The following is a 17752-nucleotide window of genomic DNA, read 5'->3' on the forward strand; positions in this document are numbered from 1 at the left end:
TTGGTATAAATTAAACTTGGAAGAGGATTGAAAGTTCATTTTTAAATTAGGTTTTGGGGTCACATGTTGCAGTGTTTGAGACTTACTTCCTGCTCTGTGCTTGAGATCACTTCTGGTGGTGTCATGGATTGAACCAAGGCCCACTGCATGCAGAGCATACACTCGGCCCTTTGAACGATCTCTGGGACGTGCTTGTTTGTTTTTTTTGGTGGGGGTGGGGCAAGCAGGAGAAGTAGCTCAATGATGGAGCACATGCTCTGTCTATACCATGCCCTGCGTTTGATTTTACACACACACACACACACACACACACACACACACACACTTTCCAGTTTCATTATAGCAGGACTCTACTAATATCAAATAAATCATTTGTAATCTAATAATAGCGAGTTTGTTTAATGTTTTAATATATGCATTGCTCTAAGTATCTCATTTATATAATCTTATTTAATACCTAATCAATCCTATATTAGCAGATATTACCAACATTCACACACAAGAAAACTGAGAATTAGAATGCTATAAATTTTTGCCCAAGGTCACTCAGTGAATGACAGAAGGAAGCACTGAACTCAGATCTTGAACACTCATGTTCTTCACCATCATTAGTGCTGGCAGTGCTAAAGTGTGTGTGTGTGTGTGTGTGTGTGTGCGCGCGCGCATGCGTGTGCGTGGACGTTAGCACACGTGCTGAGAACAGAAAATTTGGAAAGTTAAAGTTTGAAAACCCAAACCTCCATTGAGTTTACTGTAAATGTACCAAGGACTTGATTGTTTTCACTAAGCAGATTAGGTAGTCGGACCATCAAGCAAAGATTCAGAGGATGAGAATGACTTTTCCTGTCTTCATCCTGAAAAAGGTAAAAATAGACTAACAAGTGTACTGTCGAGATGACAGTCCACTTGGTTGCTGTGTATTTTAAAATTCAACCTGCAAGAGAGTCGTTACCTGTGTGATGTTTGCTTTCAGGTCCAAAGCATGTATTCCTTATCTGAAAAAGAGCAAAGTCGCTCATATCCTCAACCTCAGTCCACCACTGAACCTGAATCCACTATGGTTCAAACAGCACTGTGGTAAGTAGTATGCTGAGGGTCTGACTTTTGGCTTAATTTTTCTGGTATCAAAAATCAGTGATGTGGGGGCTGGAGAGATAGCACAGCGGGGAGGGCGTTTGCCTTGCACGCGGCTGCCCCAGGTTTGATTCCCAGCATCCCATATGGTTCCCTGAGCACCGCCAGGAGTAACTCCTGAGTGCAGAGCCAGGAGTAACCCCTGTGCATTGCCGGGTGTGACCCAAAAAGGACAAAAAAAATCAGTGATATAATCACAATTTATACATAGCAATCAGTATCGAATTTACTGGGTGAAATCATGAGCATTTTGAAAATTAAATTGCTGTTCCTTTACCCAATTGAAAAAACTAGGGTATAGTTTATTTCATATGATACACAGATCTTAATGTTCAGTTTGATGAAATTTGACAATATAAACATCTCTAGAACCAACCCAAATTAATATGTGAGTTTCCATTGTCCCAAAAGAACTCCCTTATAAGTTCCAATGGGTATGTCATATTACATTTTTATTATGTTATATTACATCATAATATATTTGTTTTGTTTGTTTTGGGTGGTGCTTAGGGCTTACTCTTGGCTCTGTGCTCAGGGATCATTCCTGGAGGAGTTTGGGGAACTGTATTGGATGCCAGGGATTGAACCTGGGTCCACTGCATGCAAGACAAGTGCCCTTCCCTAGTGTACTATCTCTCTGGCTCCTATATTATATTTTTAATATTTTACTCTATCTAATTATTATTTAATCACTGTCACTGTCCTCCCGTTGTTCATCGATTTGCTCGAGCAGGGCCAGTAACGTCTCCATTGGAGACTTTGTTGTTACTGTGTTTGGCATATCGAATACATCACGGGTAGCTTGCCGGGCTCTCCGGCAAGTGACGAAAAGTTACTAAATAGTTTGCCTTTCACAGACAATGAAGATTTTATGTGAGTTTGCTCACAAGATTTATCTTTGGGCGCCTCCTTTGAAATAGCTGCATGAACAGTTGGCCAAGGGCAGAACTAAAAAGTTGGTCCACAGACTGACTGTCATTCCCAGTCCCTCTCTTCAAGCCTCTCCCCGTCTCCTTGGTAATCTCAGTTTTACAACCCAGGGCCTTTGCTCAATCCTGTTCATTCTCCTGGATGGTCTCACTCCTCTGATAATGAGAAAAATAATTTTTGCTTCTCGATCTTTTTCGTTTCTTTCAGCTTACACTATTGCTAAATATGGCATGTCCATGTGTGTGCTTGGTATGGCAGAAGAATTTAAAGGTGAAATTGCAGTCAACGCATTATGGCCTAAAACAGGTATGTGCTTAAAGAGAGCCCTGTGTGCCAGGGTGTAAAGTCACAGTCTTCACAAGGCCCTGAGCTGGATACCAGATGCTGTGTGACCCCTGATCCCTCTCTCTGTCCTTCCCTCCTTTCCTGCCTCTCTCTCCCTCCGCCCTTTCCTCTCTCTCCCTCATCCTGCTTGGAGATTGCTCCCAGTGCTGCTTGGTAATCGTGTAGTGCCAGGGATAAAACCCAGGCCCCCTGTGTGTGAAGCATACGCTCAGCCCACTGAGCCATCTCTCTGGCTTCAAAAATGAACCCCAGATGTAGGAGAGATTTTATAAGAGAATGCTTTAAAAATCAGCCACAAACTCTGAACTCTTTAAAAACTACACCTTGGGGAAGGGGAATTTCGGAAGCAATTAAATTCTAAAGGGCTCATATGATCTTGGGAAGTTGGGAAAGAAAAATATTCTAACGTTGTTTCATCTGGGGGCAGCTATAATTTTAGGTGGTATTTTGTTTGTTTTGGGACCACACCCAGTGGTGCTCAGGGATTACTCCTGGTTTTGTGCTCAGGGATCACTCCTAGGGGTGCTCAGGGGACCATATGGGGTGTTGGGGACTGAATCTGGGTCAGCCATATGTAAGGCAAGTGCCCTACCTGCGTAGTGTTGCTCTAGCCCAAGGTGGTATGTTTTTTTAAAAGGTTTTCTAAAGTTCCATTTGGTATTGTGGTATACAGAAATGTTTTTCAATATTAAAATTATAGATAACTACCTTTGTATACTCTCTTATAGATTCTGATAATTTTGTGTGCACTCATATAGATAATAATACTAATTTCTTCCTTTCCAGTTAATTCCCCGTTAGTTTCTTTCTCTCATTCTTTTCCTGTGCTCAGTATTCCTCTCTCTCCCCCCCGTCTTCCTCCCCATCTTCCTCTAGGAGATTTCACTTGATTTTCTTGAGAGCACAGTAATCTTTAAAAAAATGTTGAGACCAGAAAGATAATAAAGGGCGTAAATTTCTTTGTTTGAATGTGGTCAACTCAGTAAACTTCTTGGCACTGAATACAATTCCTGAGCCCCTCCAGGAGTGATCCCTGAGCACAGAGAACCAGGAATAAGTTCTGAGCACTGCCAGGTGTGCCTCCCCACAAAAAACTTGGTTGTATATTTCGTTTTGCTGAAATTTCATTGCAACAGGGCAGTCGTTTATATTATCTAGTTTATCGTATTTCCAAAATCTGACTTGTTCTATCTATCCATTTTGTAAAAAGTATTAGGGATTTCGTCATTTTTATTCTTTTTTTTTACTTTTTGGGTCATACCCGGTGATGCACAGGAGTCACTCCTGGCTCTGCATTCAGGAATCACCCCTCACAGTGCTCAGGGGACCACATGGGATGCTGCACGTCGAACCCGCATCAGCCGCGTGCAAGGCAAATGCCCTACCCACTGTGCTATCGCTCCAGCCCGTCATCATTTTTATTCTTGCCTTCAGTCCTTCAGTGTGATTTGTATTTTCTACTTTTGCATCAGAGTATATATTAAAAACTGTATACACTCATGGTACATATGCTGCCTGAGCCCACGTGCTGCTTGTGCCCACGTGATCGAGCACATGTGGTGCCCGAGCACATGTGTCACCCGCATCTTCCCTCTTGAGATGTGTACTTTTGTGTCTAATGCAGGGATGTGTGTAGGGACTCTTTCTGCCCCTGGAAAAGCCTGTGTTCTCTTGAGTGCATTACTCTCTCTCTCTGTCTCCCTTACTCTTCCTCTCCAAACCTTCAAAAAACCAAAAATGTCCAAATAAAATCTGTTTTACTTCAAAAAAAAAATAAAACTATACACTTAATCTATTTAAGTGTACCAGCAAACAGCTCTCCTGTTAATACCAAAAACATTTTTTAGCAGATTCTCTGGTGTTTTTCAGGTTGAAAGTTTTTATCACAATTGTGGTAATTAAGTCTGTCTCTTTAGGCATATTCCTAATTTCTTTTCCATGTCTTACTAAATTAGCTAATGTGTTTGGAACAGTTTTGAATATAAATAATGTTAGCAGGCGTATTTCTTGGCAATGCTAAAATGCTTTTGTTTTTATCATAAAGTATATGCCGGGGATACAGCTCAGCAGTAGCCGCTTGCTTTACCGTGAAAATAAGCAAGAAAAAATACATATGTATTTAAATTTATTTAGTGTGTAAACACACAAAAAAGGACTGGCAGTGGGACGGCAGCGGCCTATCTCTCCCGCCGCCCACGTTCGGTAGTCTCAGGCAGTTTCCCCACTCCTGGGAGGTCGATGGCGATGGGCAGGTGAAGGAAGGAAACGAGGGCCAGGCTGGTTGGTCTTAGTAGCAATTTATTACATGGAAGAAATGTATGTCATGGAGGCCCCAGGATCTCTCAAGCACGTGCTCACTTGTTCTCTCAGCTTCTGTCCCCACTGGAGCGATAGCACAGCGGTAGGGCGTTCGCCTTGCACGCGGCCAGCATGGCCGACCCGAGTTCGATTCCTCCGCCCCTCTCGGAGAGCCCGGCAAGCTACCGAGAGTATTCGATATGCCAGACACAGTAACAACAAAGTCTCCAATGGAGACGTTACTGGGCCCGCTCGAGAAAATCGACGATCAACGGGAGGGCCTTTACCTTTACCTTTACCTAAGATCTGAAGAGGAGCTGGAGAAAGAATGCAGTGGGCAGGGCATTTGCTTTGCACCAGCCAACCCAGGTTCAATTCCTTGCACTCCTTATGGTCGCTAAGCCTCACCAGGAATGACCCCTGAGTGCAGAGCCCTGAGCACAGCCAGGTGTGGCCCCAGAAAGAAAAATAAACAAAAATAAAATATTTTCTGAAGAGCAATATTCTTTGTAATGGAGCAAAGAGTGATAGTGAAAAAGGTACTTGGAAACTGTTTTTCAAACTCCATGTCAAGACTCATTGGAGAATCATGAAATCAATTTAGTCAGGCATGAACTCAATTTGGTGTATTGTGAAATTGATTTACTGGGTAGCTGCCGAGTTTTGTTGTTTTGTTTTATTTATGATGGAATAAAATAAGAGAATATTAGCATTATGCAAGCTAAGAGTTGATATTCATAAACTTTTGTTTCCTATATAAATACCATATATAAATGAAATATGCATTTGAAAGTGTGTATATCACGTATGTAAAAAGTGTTATCTTTGACCACAGACACGAGAGGTTTAAAAGCTCACGCTTTCCCTCGTCTCTTTCCCGCTTCTTTTCTCTCTCATCCTTTCTTAACCTTACGCCCCTTCCACCACTGTCATCACTGTTACTAAAGTTGACGGTGAGAATCTGTCAGTTAGGAAGGAAGCTGTTTGAGGCAATAAATGCCTAAGATAAAATTTTACTTCTTTGTACCTCTCTTATAGTCCAGTCATTTATCTCCCAAACGTTTTTATATGCTAAGTCATAATTCTCTGTAGTATTTTATTCATTTCGCTTTCAACAGATAATTTATTAAGTGTTTACTATAGGCAAAGTATTGGTAGCATTACTATGAGTATGATACAGTCCTTCCCCTCAAAATTTGCCATCTTGTGGGGGTGTTGAAATAGTTTTTTATTAATGCATTTTCCCTTTCTTTCCTCACTTCCAAAACCCTAACCTTTGTTCTTTCTAACAAAGTTAGAAGAAGCCTAGTGTAACTATGAAAACTTCAGGTGTATTTTTATATAACAAATAGTTATTGCACACCAGTTATATGCCAAGCTCTGTTCTAATTGCTTAAGGTACATCAGCGAACACAACAGACGAGAATATCTACCCTTATAGAACTTAACAGTCTAATTGGGAAATACATAATGGAAAATTAATATAATGAATAATAAAATATACAGTATGCTAGAAGGTAATAACGCTATGGGAAAAATAAAGCAAGGTAAGGGGGATTGGGGAATTTTAGGTGTTGGGAGGGTAGCTTACAATTTTATTAAAAAAAATTTTTTTTGTTTTTTGTTTTGGGGACACACCTGGTGGTATTCAGAGCTTACTCCTGGTTCAGCAATCTCTACTCTTTTGGAACTTAACAGTCTAACTGGGAAATATATAATGGAAAATTAGCATAATGAATAATAAAATACACAGTGTGCTAGAAGGTAGTAATACTATGGGGAAAATAAAACAAGGTGAGGAATGTAGGGGAATCTTAAGTGTTGGGACGGTAGCTTACAATTTTATTTTTAAAAATTTGTTTGTTTTGGGGTCACACCTGGTAGTGTTCGGAGCTTACTCCTGGCTCAGCATTCAGGGATCACCCCCAGCAGTGCTTGGGGGGCCATCAGGGGTGTTGGGGCTTAAAACCAGGCTGACCTTGTGCGAGTCAAGTGCTCTACCCTTAACCCCATCTCCAAAGCCCCCCGGTTACAATTGCAAGTAGGGTAAAAAGGTCAGTTCTTTTTGAGGAGGTGACTTGTTTTTGATTTGTTTTTGGGGGAGCAGTGCCACCCCAGAGGTAGTCAGGAGGCCCAGGGGCCCCTGACTTGCCCACTTCTCAGGCAAGTGTAAGGTGCTCGGGGACCGTGTGGCAGTGCTGGGAGTTTTGAACCAGGCCCGGCCATGTGCAAGGCACGTGCCTTCAACCCTGTTTTGTCCTTCTGGCCTGGTGAGGAGGTGACTTTTGACCAGAAGCATGAAGTGCTGCATTTAGCCTGAGGAATATGTTATTTAACCATGGAGTATATCAGGGGTTGGGGGCTTAGGGAGATGCTGAATGCATAGCCAGTGTTAAGATCCAATGACGGGTGCATGCATGAATGATAAAAGGGCTTTGGGAAGGCAGATGCCTGGGGAGGAGCTGGAACAGTTGAGCTGAAGCCCACAGGGACTGTCGATCAGACATTGCAGGTCCTGACCATGCCTTGGCCTTTTCCTTGGAGTGAAATAGATTCGGAGCAGTGTAGGGTCCTTATCAAACTTTAACATTTCACAGACTCTATCTGCTCTGTTGAGAACAGTTTCTTGGGAGATATAGGGAGAAAGAGGGAGACCAGTAAGGAGCCTAATATAGCAACCTGAGCACAGATACGAGCAGAGGAAAGCAATACATGACAGAATTCTGAGAGTAGAACCACCAGAATCTCCTGATGAGTTGGCGTGGGATGTGGAGAAAGAAGAATCAAGGATGACCCCCCACCCCCATCTCCCCCCAAGGATTTTGGCTTGAATTACTAAAGCAGTGGAGGCACCATTAGTTGAGATGAGAAAGACAGCTGATGGGGTGGACTGGAGAACGGGCTAGGAATTCTCTTTAGTTCTTTGTGTTTGAGCACTCAAATGACAATTTTGAGTCAGTGGCTGGATTTGCAAGTGTGGGTGTCAGGTCCAGGCCAGAGATAGAAATTTTTTTTGTGGGTTATCATTATATCGAATGTACAGAAAGTTACAAAGCTAGATGATTGTATGGGAGGGGGATTAAAAGAAGTGGTGGAAGAAGAGCAAGATCCTTTGACCATCCCTACAATAAAGCAGTGGGAAGAAGAGAAAGAACTGATATCAGAGAGGAGTATGTGAAGAAAATAGAGTATGGTATCCCAAATTGTAAAAGAAGGTGATGTCCAGGAAGAGGGAAGTGGTGGATGATATCAAATGCTGCTGACCGTCCTTGTAAGCTGGAGATTGACTATTTGCTGTAGTTTTCTGTAGCTATCCTGCTCATCACTTACAGTGTCTTGCTAGAACCAGAGCTGCTTAAAGGCAGATACAGCATCTGATTTGTAAATTTTGTTGGAGTCACTGTAGACATCCAGGAAACAGTTGATGAATGAATGTGCAAGTTAATTACTTTCTGCCCTGCTTTGGAACAGACATCTGCGGGACTGTGGAGGATACTGTCAGGATTGGCAGGAGAAATCAGTTCCCCACCAAGATCTGTGCCTTAGTTTTGCGCTGTTTATTTTAGAAGGGCTGGAGCGATAGCACAGCAGTAGGGCGTTCGCCTTACAAGCGGCCAACATGGCCAACCCGAGTTCGATTCCTCCGCCCCTCTCGGAGAGCCCGGCAAGCTACCGAGAGTATTCGATATGCCAGACACAGTAACAACAAAGTCTCCAATGGAGACGTTACTGGGCCCGCTCGAGCAAATCGACGATCAACGGGAGGGCCTTTACTTTTACTTTTACTAGAAATCTTAGTAGACGGGAACCATTGAGCTTCTTTGGATTCTAGACTTGATGGCATGGTAAGTTCAATTTGCAGCCATGGTTCTTTTTGTTTTGTTTTGGGAACACATATGGCAGTGCTCAGGGGTTACTCTTGGCTTTGCACTATGGAATCACTCCTGGCAGGCTCGGGGGACCACATGGGATGCCGGGGATCGAACCCAGATTGGCCGCGTGTAAGACAAGCACCTTACCCACTAGACTGTTGCACCAGCTCCCTCAGTGATAGTTCTGCTTATTCTATATGTAAATTCATCTATATGATGAATTTTATATAGGCTAGCTTGAAATAGTAAAAGGGGTAGTTTGCTCAGGCTGAAAGTCAGAAAAGCAGGCTTTTTGTTGTTGTTTTCTTTAAATTATTTTTATTTCCGTCTTTAAATGAAAAAAATAAAACTTTTAGGTCACACCTGGTGGTGCTTAGGGCTTACTCCTGGCTCTGTGCTCAAGGATTACTCCTGGCAGCACTTGTGGGTACTGGGAATTGAACTTGGAGTGGCTTTCTGTCTCCCAGAATTTTTTTTACCAGTATTTTTTTTTTACCTGAAATAAACAACTAAAATAAAACCTCGGGGAGGGGGGTTGCTGGAGTTAGAAAGAAAGACAGCTGGGCAAGGCTTTCCTGGCAGAGGGTACAACTCTGCCAGAGAAAACAAAGGCGAGGGTTTGAGGAAAAAACACGCTTAGTGACACTCGGGAGTTTGATACTGTGTGTTCGTGTGATAGGATGCAGGTTTTGTATGATTTTTATTTTCATTTTCCATGGAACTCAAGCAACTTCAAGTAGTTCAGGTCAAGCGATCCAGGGGGCAGAGGGGTTGTGTGTTGTAACAACAGAGCTAACCCCTGGGTCTTGTTTGCTGAGTTTTGGAGCTTGAATTTTAACCTACACTCAGTGGCGAGCAGAGGAAAAATGGGAGTAGTCGATTGATTCCTTGTTGATGAGATTTTCGGGAATTTAATTTGACATCTGAGTGTAGTAGGACTTGTCGGATGGCGGAGAGAGGAGACAGGAAAGCTAGCAAGATTATTGCATTATTCATGATTGAAGCAATGAAAATGGAAAAAAATGAAAATGGATATGAGAGGGTGTCCAGGCCCCTGTCTATTTCAAAAAACACTTATTTTCCCCTTATGAGACTATGTAGAGTGGTAGCTAGAACCAGAAGCAATAGCCCAACATTATTGCCCTTCCAGGAAAAGGCCATTTATCGGTGTGTTTTTTGGTTTTGGGTGGGTTTTGTTTGCTTACCCAACATACTCAGAAGTGCTGAGGGTTTACCTCTGGTTCTGGACTCAGTGATCACTCCTGGAGGGCTCAGGGGACCATATAGGATACGGGGGATCGAACCCAGGTCTGCTGTGTGGAAGGCAAATGCCCTGCCCACTGTGCTACCTCTCCGGCCCTGCTGGTTTATATTTAACAAAATAGATTGAGTGTAACATAAATTATATACAACCAAAGCAGTTTCTTCATCCACTGTGTGGACAAGTGTCTTCTCTACCCAGGCTAAATTACCCCTCCTTGCTCTGTAACTGTTGCCTCACTGAGCTCGGTTCATCCAAAGAAAGGCCCCAGTGCATCCAGACAGCAGGCTCAGATGGTGGGATTAGACAGAGGACTCAGATAGTGGGCTCAGACGGCAGGTTCAGATGGTGGGCCCAGACGGCAGGCCCAGACAGGCTCAGACAGTGGGCTTAGATGGTGGGGTTAGACAGACAGCTGGTTCAGACGGCAGGCTCAGGTGGCAGGCTCAGACGGTGGGCTCAGATGGTGGGCTCAGACAGTGAGCTCAGATGGCAGGCTCAGACAGCCGGTTCAAACGGTTGGATTGATGGTGGGCTCAGACGGCAGGCACAGACAGTGGGCTCAGACTGGGCTCAGATGGTGGGCTCGGATGGCAGGCTCAGACAGTGGGCCAGACGGCGGGCTCCGACAGCAAGTGTCTGGTATTTTCAGAGCATGGGGATCTCAGGCACAGTGTCTGGGGTGGCCTTGGCTGCTGGTGAGTTCCCCAGGTACCACCAGTGTGATCTACCCCTCCCCCCAGTCTGTCACCCCCTTATGATGTTAAGGTGACTTGTCAAAAAAAATTATAGAAAAATTGTTATAAAAATTGTGTTCGGTGCAGCACAAAATACAACAGGATATGGGAACAGCAGCAAATAAACAAAGAAATTGTGGTATATATACACAACATTGCTGCTTAGAGAGAGAGGGAGGGAGGTAGGGAGAGAGGGAGAGAAAGAGGTAGTATCTTGCAGTTTGTTGCAACTTGGATGGAAATGGAGGGTATCATATGAAGTGAAATAAATCAGAGGGCAAATCCAAAATGATTGCACTCATCTGTGGACGACAGAGAGACAAAACAAGGGAACAGAGAGCATCCAGTGATGACAAACGCTTGACCTTGGCTTATAAAACTGAGATTGCCAAGCAGTGGCAGGGACAGCTGAAGGAAATGAAGGCCACTCTAGAAGTGACATGGTGACAGTGGTACAGGAACTCGGGCATCTGAAGGAACTGTGCACATCGAAATGATAAGTCTTACTGTTATGATGTTTACCTTTGGTATAATGATAAATTATAATTCATTATTATAATAAATTATAATAAAATGAACAGTAGCTCAGTGTTCTGTCTGTTAATGCTTTGCTGGTTTTTTGACACTCAGAACTGGTTAAGAAATGACAAAGGGCTTTTTTTTTCTTTTTGGGTCACACTCAGCGATGCACAGGGGTTGCTCCTGCTTTGCACACAGGAATTACTCCTGGCGGTGCTTGGGGGACCACATGGGATGCTGGGAATCAAACCCGGCTCAGCCGCATGCAAGGCAAACGCCCTACCCACTATGCTGTCACCCTAGTCCCCCCGCCCCCCGACAAAGCGCATTAAATAAGAAGCCTCCCTGCGTCTTGCTATGAGTGGAGTTTAGGACCAAGCAGTGCCCTGGAAAATGAGGAGCCCGTGTTTTCTCCCTACTGATGTCTGTAGAACATTAGAGAAATGCTCTGAGAAATAAAGAAGTGAGCGGGGTGTGTATGTCACTTCCGTATTACTCGATTTGAAGTCAGTGCATGTTTGTGTCCTGTTTTTTCTCCACAGCCATCCACACAGCCGCAATGGATATGCTGGGAGGCTCTGGCGTTGAAAGCCAATGTAGGAAAGTTGACATTATTGCAGATGCTGCATATTCCATTTTCAAAAAGCCCAAGAGTTTTACTGGCAACTTTATTATTGATGAGAATATTTTAAAAGAAGAAGGAATAAAAAATTTTGATGTCTATGCAATTAAACCAGGTAATGCTTATAGTTTTAAAACATATGATAAATGTGTTTTTCCCACATTTTCTGCACTCAGCCCATCTGTGCCATACGCCTCTTGGTGTGTTTGTAGAATTAATATGTTCTCCTAAAAGCTTTCTTCCCAATGAAAGGGAAAAGTCACAACTTTTAAAAAGACATAACTTTAAAGAAGGAAAAATAGGAGATGAGGACTTTCAAAATGTTCAACAGAGACAAAATATCACATCAGCACCTAGCCTTTTTCAAATGCTGAAACTAGAAATGCAGATGAGTGAGTTTTGTTCCGAGTGAGGCCTCCCAAGAGGTGATCATGAGGGTCAGGACGTCCACCAGAGACCATGGAGCGCTGGAGATTGGACCAGGATGGCCACACAGAACGGCATCTGCCTTAACCTTTGTACTGTGTCACCAGCCTTGAAAATCAATGTTTATGGGGCTGGAGCGGTAGCACAGCAGGTAGGGCGTTTGCCTTGCACACAGCCAACATGGCCAACACAGGTTCAATTCCCAGCATCCCATGTGGTCCCCCGAGCACCGCTAGGAGTGATTCCTGAGTGCATGAGCCAGGAGTAACCCCTGAGCATCACCAGGTGTGGCCCAAAAAGCAAAAAAAAAAAAAATTAATGTTTAAAGTTGGTCTTAACAGTTACAGAGTGAATATTTTATTTAATGACATACAGTAAGAGATGTAACAGTAATAACAGTAATTCTTTTTTTTTTTTTTCAATAAAACAAGTTTAAAAATCCTTTTTTTTTTTTTTTGTGGTGCTGGCAATTGGACCCATTTCTCATGCATGCAGGGCAAGCACTTTGCCACTGATCCATGTCCCCAGCCCTTTTCAAAGCCCCTTATTGGGGTAAGGAGGACGCAGTTGGAACACACCTGGCTGTGCTCAGGGCTTACTTCTGACTCTGTGCTCAGGGGTCACTCCTTGCGGGGCTTGGAGGGACCTTATGGTACCAGGGATCAAACCCAGGCCAGCTGCTTGGAAAAGCAAGTACCTTACCCTCTGTACTAGCTCTCTGGCCCCTCAAATCCTTTTTAAGCTGACGGATGATTTCCAGATGTTTTGTCTCCGAAGTCTGAGTTGCCGAAGGACGGATGGTGAAGGTACGTGAGCAGACTTGTGTACAAGGTTATGATTTGAGAAGTTCAGGTGAGGTTATTTGTGCACGTTCCTCTTGCTCAGAAATCCTTCTCCTCTAAAACTGAAGATGAGGACTATGGCGATAGCATAGCAGGTGGGGCATTTGCTTTGCATGCGGCCAACCTGGTTTGATTCCCAGCATCCCGTATAGTCACTGAACATCGTCAGGAGAAATTCCTGAGTGCAAAACCACTAGTAAACCCTTAGCATCATTGGGTGTGACCCCCAAATCCAAAGAATAAAAAAATAAAAGTAAAGAAAATTGAAGATGATAATGGTGATAGTGCACTTTCCACTTTATAAAATATAATATATCCACAGTTATAAATATAATACTTTATAATAAACAGTATAACTATCATTTAAAGTTATGTTTATTTGTACTAAAGGATGTATGTGTATTATATGTATACATGTATGTATATATATATGTATGAATTTGTTTATTGTATGTACCATAGATTGAACCCAGGGCCTCATTCTGCAAAGCATTAAAAGTATAAATACACAGTTTTGTAGTATATTTATGTATATAGATACATAATGAATATTTATGTATATTAATGTATGTATATAAATGTGTATGTGTGTGTGTGTGTTTTGAGGGCACAGCTGGCATTGCTCTGGGCTTACTCATGGCTCTGTACTCAGGAATCACTCCTAGCAGGACTGGGGCCATGTGGGATGGCAGAGATCGAATCCTGGTTCACTATGTGCAAGACCACCGGCTGTACTAGCACTCCAGCCTCTAAAAGTATTTTAATAGTATTCATTAGAATAGTATTCATTATGTTAAGCACCTAGGTGACAGCAGCCGACTGTTTATATTGGTGTCGATCATGTTTGACTCTTCAGTTTCAACCAAAATGAATTGAATCACTCTTCACCATTCTACAGAGCACTTTTGTGTGCTGTCTCTGTGTAACCTTCGTAGGGATGCTGTGAAGGGAGCAAGTACTGTTGACTGATCAAGAATGTGAACTTTGGTCTGGGAATGTAGCTCAGTGCATGCTTCACATGCCTGATTCCCTGATTTGATCGCTGGCACCCTCCCGTTCAGTCCCCAGAGAGAAAGAATATGCAGTTTAGGGGAAGTCAACTGCATTCAGATCGTAGCTCAGCCCCTCACAAACTGTGCAGCATCAAACTCATCACCCACTCTGTCTGAGCTCTGCTTCCTGGTAAAATGAAGGAAATGGTACCTTCCGCGCAGGATTGTTAAGGAAGTAAATGCAATCATGTGTTTAATGTGGTTGGCATAATGCCAGGCACGTGGTGCAGCCTCAGGATTCAGTAGTGATTATTTATAGTAGGGAAACAGGCTCAAAGAGGGACGAAGCCTCCGTCGAGAAGCCCTCCGCTAATAAGCGGCAGACGCTGAACCGCATCCAGGTGTTCTGGGCTCTGGGACAGTGCAGTGATCACTTTAGGTTTTTAAAGACACAGTGCCGCTCTCCACAGAAATTTAAATCTGAGTGAAAAACTGAGCACTGAGAACTTTGTATGGTTAGGTGGTATAGTATTAGGTATATCAAAGACCGGGGCATTCCTGCCCTCCAGTTTTTAAATTTCCTATGAGGGAAAAGAGATGGAGATGGGAAATGAGTTCTTCCTGAGGAGTCCCTGTCTCTCAGCGTACCAGGTAAGACCTGAAGGGATGGAGGGAAGAGGATTACCTGGATAGGTGAGGAAGGCGAAGGCTCCTGGGAGAGCACTTAGGGGCTGGTGACTCTGAATCTTCAAGGTGCATTTGCCGTAGGAGAGGAAGAAAAAAGGATTGTAGGGAAGATATCTTAACATAACAAAGGTTAAGTGTTTTGACAGTTCTCCTGGGAGTCTCCTTGCTCAAGAATGAATGATTACTGCAATTTTAAAAACAGACAAAATAGTTAACAGATGTTAAAAGTTTCTTTCTTTATAGTTTAACTTATTGTATTAATGTGATTTTCTTGGCATCCCATTTTTCAGGCCACCCGTTGTTACCAGATTTCTTCTTAGATGAGTTCCCAGATACCGTTACCCAGAAAACGGAATCACGTGGTAAGAGATAGACCGTGTTCTCGGCAAGGAAATAAAGATACTGTCTTAATGTGTTTCTTACCAAATACAGGATCAGACATTTCTGCCTTCTGCTTTTAAACCTTTTTTTGTTTTGTTTTGTTTTTTGGGTCACACTCAGCGACACACAGTAACACAGGGATTACTCCTGGCAGTGCTTGGGGGACCATTATGGGTTGCTGGGAATCGAACCCAGGTCAGCCGCCTGCAAGGCAAATACCCTATCTGCTGTGCTGTCGCTCCAGCCCCGTCTGCTTTTAAACCTTTTTACTGTTTCACGGCTTGGCTTTGTAGTGGGGACTCATTTACTTTTCCCCATGCGTTTTTAAAATTTAACGTCAGAACTGTGATTCGCAAAGTTATTGACAGTCAAGATTTAGGCATATAATATTTCAACACCAATCCCACCACCAGTGTCCACTTCCCTCCACCTGTGTTCCCAGATTCCCTCCCCACCCACAAGCCCCAGCCTATCACCGCCTGCTGCCTTGACATTACAGAGTTCCAGGGCTTACAGCTTAGGGCTCATGTTTTCCGTGTCTCTGAGTCTGTGTTTGGGTATCTGGCTACACCACTCGTCCCCGCTGTCACTGAAGCCTGGATGTCTGTTTCCCTGCGACTTCCTCTGCTCTTATTTCCCCACCTCCGTGCTTCTCTCTGAACACTGGGCTCTTTAAATTAAAGCCCCCCTTCCCATTCGTTTTTGTGGTCGCCCTGTTCCGGGGTTGTGTGCACTTGGTTGGGGTGCTTGCACGCGCTTGTTGTGTAGTGCTGGCAGTCACAGCCTGCACTGTGCAGTCCTGGGTCCCGGTTTGTGCTCAGTGTCAGGTGGGGGCTCGGGGTTGGTGCTGGAGATGGACTCAGGGTCTCAGTCTTGCTGGGCTGGTGCTTTCCCACCGACTGTTTCCCGGGTGCCCCCCCGCCCCACAGCATTTTCTAATTTAAATTAGACAAGTAGGACTTAGTCTAGCAACAAGACTTAAAAAAAACACAACCTTTACTCAGAAGAAGGTCCTAATCTCTTTTCATATGAATCAGTAATTCTCAGTGGTGGAGTACATACCTCCTATGTTTGAGGTCCTAGGTTCTGTCCCCAGCAACACCACGTTCGTACATGTGCACACACAGGATTATCTTCAAAATAATACTCTATTAAAGAGTATTCTTCCTTCTCCCCTCCCTCCCTCCCTCCCTCCCTCCTTCCTTCCTTCCTTCCTTCCTTCCCTCCTCCCTCCCTCCCTCTCTCCCTCCCTCCCTTCCTCCCTCCTCCCTCCCTCCCTCTCTCCCTCCCTCCCTTCCTTCCTTCCCTCCCTTTCTTCCTTTCTTTCTCCTTCCCTCCCTCACTCCCTTTATCCCTCCCTCCTTTCTTCCTTCCTTTTTTTTGTATTTTGGTGGAGTTGTGGGGGCTTAGAGGCCATACCCAGCAGTGCTCAGAGACTTCCTGACTGTGCTCAGGAGGAACCTCTGGCAGTGCTCAGGGGACCCTATGTGGTGCCTCGGGTAAGATTGGGGCGGGAGGGGGGTGGGTAGAAGTTCCAACTAAACGGTTTCTGCAACCGAGTGCAAGTGAGTGCCTTACGCTTCCTATGCTATCTCTCTGGCCCAAGAGTTTCATTCTTTTCTGGGTCTTTAGATGGCTCTTGTTGACATGTTTTGTTTGAGGACAAATGAGTCGCATCAGAGCCTCAGAGTACGTCTAACCCAATGTTGGGGCTTAGGCTCTGAGACTGTCTCATGGGAATAACTCAGTTTAAAGGCAGTTTTAACTTTACTTTGCTTTATTTTTATAATTCGGAAGTAACGAACCCCTGAACTGATCCAGAGAACTCTCAGGAATCACTCCTGGTCGTGTACGGGGGACCAAGCCCGGGTAGGCCACGTGCAAGGCAAGTGCCTTCCCCACTGCACTATCACTCCGGCCCCTGGTCTCTGTGTCTTGGCATAATGCCACTAGCTTGCCAGAAAGATGTTAGAGGAAACGCTTCCGAGTGAGTATCCAGGAGATTTCCGTGGTTCCGTCACAGTGGCCATGAAGGGCCTGGGATGTGGCCCAGCAGTAGAGCGCTCACCTTGCCTGTGCGAGGCCCTGGGATCAGGCACAGCGAAGACTTAGAATGTATATCCATCTATCTGCGTTCTGTATTTTGCGTGGCTGGAGGGCCAGCTTAATAGATTCGAGTATAAGCTATGCATGCAGGAGGCCTGGGTCTGTTTGATCCCTGGCACCACATGGTCCCCCAGGCACCACCAGGAGAGGTCTCTGAGCCCCCAGCCAAGCTATCTCTGGAGCACCATATGTCAGGTGTGGTTTCAGTTTCTCCTCCACCTCTCCCTCACATCCCCTCCCCCCCCCCAAAAAAAAAGGCTGTGCTGCATCCAGGTACTTAGATACTGAATTTCCAAATGATTATAAAGTGTTTTTTGTTGTTGTTTTGTTTCCTGAGGACCACCCTGGCAAAACAAAATAAATCTGTTTTATAAATGTTTGATATCTATACTTATTTTATTTTTTCACTTATTTGGTTTGGGGCCACACCCAGCTGTGCTCAGCCTGCTCCCAGGACCAATGGGGTGCCAGGAATCAAACTAGATGGGGTGCTGTGGATAGAGTCCAGGCTGGCCATGTGTTACGCAAGCACTTGACCCACTTTGCTCCGTCTCTGGCCCCTGTATACCAATTTTATAGACAGGATGGTGGAAATTTTTC

The 17752-nt window shown here is 44.2% G+C and overlaps 1 protein-coding gene across 1 annotated transcript in view; it reads left to right on the forward strand.

The window, feature by feature from the left end:
- HSDL2 (hydroxysteroid dehydrogenase like 2) overlaps window positions 1–17752 on the forward strand; it is a 65551-nt gene that overhangs the window by 24314 nt on the left and 23485 nt on the right. The window contains exons 5-8 of the mRNA XM_056117106.1: window positions 974–1077; window positions 2272–2370; window positions 11639–11833; window positions 14956–15027. Of these exons, the coding sequence (XP_055973081.1) occupies window positions 974–1077; window positions 2272–2370; window positions 11639–11833; window positions 14956–15027 (470 nt within the window). The remainder of the gene's footprint in view (window positions 1–973; window positions 1078–2271; window positions 2371–11638; window positions 11834–14955; window positions 15028–17752) is intronic.

The sequence above is a fragment of the Sorex fumeus genome, unplaced genomic scaffold, assembly GCF_029834395.1.
Source record: "Sorex fumeus unplaced genomic scaffold, SorFum_2.1 ptg000034l, whole genome shotgun sequence".
In the NCBI taxonomy this organism is placed as follows: domain Eukaryota; kingdom Metazoa; phylum Chordata; class Mammalia; order Eulipotyphla; family Soricidae; genus Sorex; species Sorex fumeus.